This window comes from Daktulosphaira vitifoliae, unplaced genomic scaffold (assembly GCF_025091365.1).
Source record: "Daktulosphaira vitifoliae isolate Bord-2020 unplaced genomic scaffold, ASM2509136v1 Scaffold_4, whole genome shotgun sequence".
Classification (NCBI taxonomy): domain Eukaryota; kingdom Metazoa; phylum Arthropoda; class Insecta; order Hemiptera; family Phylloxeridae; genus Daktulosphaira; species Daktulosphaira vitifoliae.
In genome coordinates this window covers 26,350,199-26,357,254 of record NW_026099575.1, presented here as the reverse complement: position 1 = coordinate 26,357,254, position 7,056 = coordinate 26,350,199, and the positions used below count along the sequence as shown (strand labels likewise).

At 23.1% G+C, this 7,056-nt stretch overlaps 1 protein-coding gene across 1 annotated transcript; it reads left to right on the top strand.

Annotated features, from left to right (window-relative positions):
• The first annotated feature begins 2,209 nt into the window (after positions 1–2,209).
• LOC126904436 (uncharacterized) lies at positions 2,210–6,584 on the top strand. The gene is made up of 5 exons (XM_050683478.1): positions 2,210–2,305; positions 2,370–2,478; positions 4,778–4,970; positions 5,069–5,260; positions 6,404–6,584. The coding sequence occupies exons 2-5, from the start codon at positions 2,404–2,406 to the stop codon at positions 6,523–6,525; spliced, it is 582 nt and encodes a 193-aa protein (XP_050539435.1). The 5' UTR covers positions 2,210–2,305; positions 2,370–2,403; the 3' UTR covers positions 6,526–6,584.
• The last annotated feature ends 472 nt before the right edge of the window (positions 6,585–7,056 follow it).

Below are 7,056 nucleotides of genomic sequence, written 5' to 3'. Positions count from 1 at the left end.
AAAAAAAAAAAAAAAAAAAAAAAAAAAAAAACACATCTTAGTAAAACCAATACCTTCTCAGCTTCGCATCGAAGCTAAAACACGTCATAGTAAAACCAATACCTTCTCAGCTTCGCGTCGAAGCTAAAAAAATATTAATTCATAGACATTAATTGGATGATAACTGTTAAACCAGTATTTTGGGAGTTATGAATATTTTTATACCTGGATCGAAGGTAGTAGTGCGGCAAATATTTTCGTGATAATAAAAATATTATAACTCGTACCTAATTTCCAATATACATTTTAAAGTGTAAATAATTTCCGATTTAGTAGTTCAATAGTTATATTGACTAGTCATTTCCTTATGGCTCCTTAATCATTTTCTATTAAACAAGCTATTTAAATATACATATTCGCAATTAAAAAATAAAATTGGTACCCTAAAAAACGATAAAGAATAAACCTAAAAACGATTTCGTTACTTGTATATCAAGAAATAATAATACTTAATAGAACTAAATATTTTTTTTTTTTTATTATTATTATTATTTAGGAGAAATTTAGTGATTGTGGGTTTACTAACGATATATTAATTACTCTGTTTGCAGAATGATTGTATAAACATGATTCAAATAATATCTTTTATAAAGTTTCATACTATAGTTGTTTAAGTAATGTTGTTTATAAATAATCAATAAATTTGCAGATCAACATTTATTACAACTTTCATATTATATTTTATAAACACCCGATTTCCCTCTTCTTCTGATTTATCTTTATAATAAAGTAAACATTAACCAAAATTCTTTAAAATTCTAGCTAATTCATTCGAAATGACCGAATACTATAAATTAACTTATGGCCTAATTACTTTTTGTTCCCTCCACACTAGTCAGTAAACTCGAGTTCACTACAAAGAAATCCTTTCTTTATTCTACTTTTGTATTCGGATTAATTTTGAAAATACCTTTTCATCATACCCTTTGAATCTAGCTATTTTTCTATAAACCCCAATTCTTTATTAAAATTTATTTTATTCATCGGAATATTAATTAATTTGTAAAGCATATTATAAAAAGGTGTCATTTTATGTTGCAAGCAGTTATTTGAATTGTTTGGAATGTACCTGAACATATGTGTGTTTTCCAGATAAATTTCAATTTTTGTTCTAAATAAAATTTTCCCATTACTTCTTGTTTGTACGCGAGTTTAATTGATGGATAAAAATAATTTAAATGTTGTATTAAAATCTTTATTTATTACTACAAAAATATCATCTATATCCCTAATTCTCGGAAACCTCCAAAAGTATGTATTAAGTGTTTTCGAACCTATACCTAAAAAGTTTTGCTAAAATTGCTATTTTATCACAATAAATTGGCATGAACGACATAATTATATAATAAAAATTAACTACCTGTAGCTAATATTACTAAAATTTTTAACTTAGATATATATATACTACTCTTTATAAAGGATGGTAAAAAATTACAATGAATTGTTAGATTGTATCAAAAGTTATAGAAGCTGTTAGATACTATAAAATTACATATACTGCAATATATGTAATTTTCTGCATAAAAATTGTTTAATAATAATAAATTATAAAGATAAATTATGATATTTATAATACGATTTGTTTAGGATTTCAAATATGGATTTCTTCATTAATGGCGGTAGTAGCTTATAGCTATAAAAGTGAATATCCTATTACATTTTTTGTTGACAAAACAAAATACTTTTGTAAGTAATTTAATTTAAAATACCTATCAGCTATACATCAAAACTAAAATAGGTACTTTGAAGTTTAGAATTATTTTGAAGATCCCGGTAGGTAGCATAGGAGTTTAAATTTTAAAAGTTATCTGTATCTTAAAAAAAAATCTTATGTACTTAAACTTGATAAAAAAATATTTTATTTTATTGCATTTCTTTTTTTTAGTAATCTTAAATTTTTATTGATGAATAAAATAATCTATAGTTAATGAAATGTATGTAATTTTCTAAAGAGTAGTCTCTAGGTAATATTTTCTTTCACTGCACAATTTACCCCCTGTAACACAAGTTCTTTCTCCATTTTTGTTAATCATAATAGTTATTTTAATACTCTTGCTTTATAGTTGTCTAAATAGTATATCATTTAAAAATAAATTAACAATCAACAGCTTAGTAAAATATAATTTTTGAATAAAAGTTATTATTTTGTAGGTTTATCATTAAACATTTCTGTATTTGTTTTTTTATTGATATTTTTTTGTGAAGATGAGCCAAGTGTAATCTGCCAATGTGATAGTGTTCAAAATTCTGTATTGAATTTTTTAACGTAATTACTGAATTATTTCTTAAAAAAAAATAATATATTAATGTTATTTTTGATATTTTTTCAGAAATATTTTTCTCACATCTGCTACTTATATATTTATGTTTACATTTTCCGATGTGTGGTATCAATTAATAAATAATATACTTTACGAATCTACTGACACGGAACAGCAAGTAAAAATATTATTTTTTTTTATTTAAAATACTAAATTGAATGTAATAAGAATTGATCACTTTTGGTTAATATAATTTAAAACTAATAATAGGTATTACGTTTATTATATCCTATTAAAATTTAGTACAACTTATTGTAATTTAAAAAATCAGAAAAAAAACCCAATACAACAAGGGTATGGTATCGTTGGGATGTAGAAACATATATAATAATCTGACAGTGATTAAAATTACTTTAATAGAAGTATCTAAATTTGTTGAATTTCATAATTTGTATATTTTTTATTTCATAATTTCTGATTTAAAATTTCACTGGAATATTAAATGCTTGTTAAATTATTTTATTAATTGAAAATAACATTATTTTTTTGTTTGGACAATCAATTTCGCTTAATAAATCATTTTCAAATTTAAAAAAAAATTTATTGACTTGGGTGGTGGTCTTTTTCAAACTTTTTTGTATCTAGGTTTTTTTATTGTATTTTCATAAAATTTTACCAAATTAAAGCTTATTAATGTTAGTATATTTTATTAAAATTAGGATCAGTGTTTTTAAAAAATGTAATAGCATTATTAAAATAAAAAAAACAAAAATCACAAAACCAATATCATCTCAACTAAAATCTCGAAGCTAAAATATTCAAAAACAACTAAAAATACTAAATAGTCATGTATACTATAAGCGATTTTTTATTGAATGTGTTAAAGCTTTCATGGATTATCTTGTTGCTTGAAGTGCTTGAGGATATATCCATGTTTACAGTTGAGTTCTGACGTTTCGGACTCAACTGTAAACATGGATATATCCTCAAGCACTTCAAGCAACGATTTTTTATTATTATTGTGGATTATGTTAACTATATTCAATATTTTTTAGTTTTAATAAATTCATATTTTATTTTATTTTAAATATTAAATTGATGCGTGCTGGGAAAATAAAAATTGAGTTAGTCCTAGGAGGTTTAAGCTTAATTTTTGTTGTTTTTTCAAAAAGAATTTGGGTAGTGGATGTTGAAATGTCCGACTTGTGAGGGTAGTAAAAATTAACCCTCGTTTTACTTCCACCTCAGAAATAAATAGTGATTATTAATTTTAATAGTTTTCAGAGCAGAAGAAAATTAATCAAAATTATTCGAAATTAAAATCTCTCTAAATATATGTATAAATATGTCATATTATTATGGTAAATGGTACCTTTTTTAATATAGCTGTTGGCTCAGCTTTTTGACTAAAGATATCCTTTTAAATATATCTCTGACTTAATAATCTGGAAATTTCACTATTACTTTGAATATAAAGCTTAAAGCATATTCCAGGCATTCAGGTTTCAGTTAATTGTGAATAATTCAAATCTAACTTTTGAGTACTTATTTTTTTAATAATTTCAAGTCTTTGATTATATAAAATAATAACATTTATAGTTATTCAATGAAATAAAAATTACAATAACATTGTTGGAGTTTCTGAATTAATTTCTCCTTCGTTTAAGAAATTATTTTTATTTATTGACAATAAATATAGATTTCTACATTTTTAGGTATCTTATTCTCCAACTTGCGGAGCTTAGTTTTCTCAAGTTACACTATATTACTTTATAGTATTACTTTAAGTTAAATATTAACAGTATAATTGTTTTTTATCTTGAATTGTATTTGTATTATCTATCTAAATCATTTCTTATCCAATGTCCATGACAATCTGATCTGAAGGATGTTGCTCCATCCTAAGCTCCATCATTTTTTATTTTTTTAATTATTTATTGATATTTTAATCTTTATATCTAAATACTCATTTATTTTTAAAACCTTAAAACGACTATTTGTAAAAATGCAACAAATCTCCCAGTAATTTTTATTACATATTTTCTTATGCGGAATAACTTTAAAATTCTTCTGATATTTAGAATGGTACAAATAATATTACTGCACATTATTTAGTCGCCGCTTAGAATATGAATAAGTTAATAAAGGTGGGATAAATGTTTGTAAAATATTAAATATCATACCACAAATTAAAAATTTAAGAAAATTAATTAATTAAGAAAACATTAGAATATAAATAAAGCGCCTTCCAATACAACTACGTTAGTCTAGCATCTTATTAAGTTATCAACTTCATCGCCGTAAAACTTGTTACATTGTGTAATAGTATGCGTTTTGCCGTATTATATAGGTCCGACTTTTTTAACATACTCCGATTAATAAATAACTAATATATTATTTTATAAAATATTTTTATATCATTCAGATAAAACATTTATTTCAATAATTTAGCAATCAACATTCTGTCTGTATTACAGGAACATAGCATTCTTCTATGTCAATGGATAATAAAAGCTACAAGTATTTTAGGAATTTTATACTCGTGTATAAATTACATCCGTTTATTCCAAACAATGCATATAGCTATAAGTTCAAAGTTAGCATCATTGTTTTGTTTTATGTTTCTTGTCTATATATTGGATAACAAACCATCGGGAAAACTCAGTATATGTATGTTACTTTAAATATGTTTTTTCTTATAATTTATTTAATTTTTATAAAATACATAATGGAGTTCTTTTGTAGTCTTTATAGTTAATTAATTTTAGATTATCCGAGCTTGGCTACATTTATTGGATTGTCGCTATCCTGGAGTACACAAATCCTTCTTTTATGTTTAGGAGCAAAAATTTTGTCACCTTATTCATCATTATCAACTGTCGTCATAATAATTATAATGGAAAAAGCATGGAATAGTGCAATCAATCTTTATATACATATACTGGATATTAAAAAAAATAGTAAGTTTTACGTGATAAGTACGAATAAACTATAATTTTGACATATTATCTACTCATTTATTTAAAGACATATAATAGAATTTATGAAATATTTCTTATAAATTTATTGCTAAATTTTCTACACAAACATTTCAAAAATCATTAATTTCTTCCCTAACTTTTGAGTTTATTTTAGAAATTTAAATAAGCAATATAACTTAGTAAATTTGGTATAAAAAAAAAAAATACGAAATGTTACCAGATTATATACAGAGTGATTTTTTTATCATAACCCACTCAATTACTTACAGAATAATAATAAATTAAACATTTTTTTTTCGATTATCTTTAGTTACACATCATTCTTGAATTATTAACTATGTAATACTTTTTAAGTTCATCCCTTATGCCTGGTAAGGGTGTCAACTTTGTTTTTTTAAATGAGAACACATATTTTGAATTTAATAAAATGTTTGAGTTTTTAATTTAATAGTAAATGGCATTTGAATTTTTAGTATAACTTTATTTGTTTATTAGATATAAACATTTAAAGTTTCAAATTTTTAAGTTAATATACATATATAATACATAAGGGATTACAAATATAGGTAACTAATTGGTTTTTTATGTCATTGCTGTCACAGTCACGGATTGTTTATTATCAATTATGACTATCAATAGATATACTTTTTGTATTGTCAGTTAGTGTATTTATAAACTCACAACAATGTATCTTACTATCATTGATAATAACAATGCTGTGTACCTGCTAATATCGATGTCATAAAAAACCAATTAGCTACCTGTATTTGTAATCCCTTGTGTGTTATACATGAATATTAACTCAAAAATTTGAAACTTTAAATGTTTATATCTAATAAACAAATAAAGTTATACTAAAAATTCAAATGCCATTTACTATTAAATTAAAAACTCAAACATTTTATTAAATTCAAAATATGTGTTCTGATTTAAAAAAACAAAGTTGACACCCTTACCAGGCATAAGGGATGAATTTAAAAAGTATTACATAGTTAATAATTCAAGAATGATGTGTAACTAAAGATAATCGAAAAAAAATATTTAATTTATTATTATTCTGTAAGTAATTGAGTGGGTTATGATAAAAAAATCACCCTGTATATTGGATACTTATTGTTTTAGATTTAAGAGTGTTAATGTGGCCTAAATTAATGGTTTTAAGTGAACTAATGAGTATAATTTGTTTTTATTATGTAACACAAAAAAGAAAAAATGTCAGCCTATCAAGAGTGAGATCATTTTAATTTTGAAAAAATATTTAATGTAATTCATAAACTAAATATTTTTATTAAGAATCTCAATTTTTTTTAATTTAACAGAATGATAATTGTATTAAAAGTTTTATGTAAAGAGTATAGATAATATCCAAACAAAAATTAACAACAGGCGCAGTACTGCACTAATACTAGCATTTCGAGCAGTAGTGGCTTAACCAGTATAGCTATTGTATATCACCGAACTTATTTGAATATAAAATCTTGTAAAATTAAAATATTTCTGTTAAATATTTGAAAATATACAACTTGAGCTCTTATATGGTATGTAAATAAGTTGTAATTGCATAATAGAATTTTCTTTTACTCTAAAATTAAATTATTTTGGTTTATTATATTTTTTATTATTAATAATTTAAAAAATTTATTCTTGAAGAATACAGAATTTATTCGAAAATAATTAATAGTATCTAATCCATTTTATAATGGTATTAGAAATCTAATTATAATGAAAATATTTTACAAGATTATCACTTAATCATCACAAATAATATAAATAAG

Coding starts and splice junctions, on each gene's coding strand:
- LOC126904436 (XM_050683478.1), top strand. CDS start 2,404: ATGTTTACATTTTCCGATGTGTGGTATCAATTAATAAATAATATACTT. Junction 2,479..4,777: donor CTACTGACACGGAACAGCAA/GTAAAAATATTA, acceptor TCTGTATTACAG/GAACATAGCATTCTTCTATG. Junction 5,261..6,403: donor ACTGGATATTAAAAAAAATA/GTAAGTTTTACG, acceptor TTATTGTTTTAG/ATTTAAGAGTGTTAATGTGG.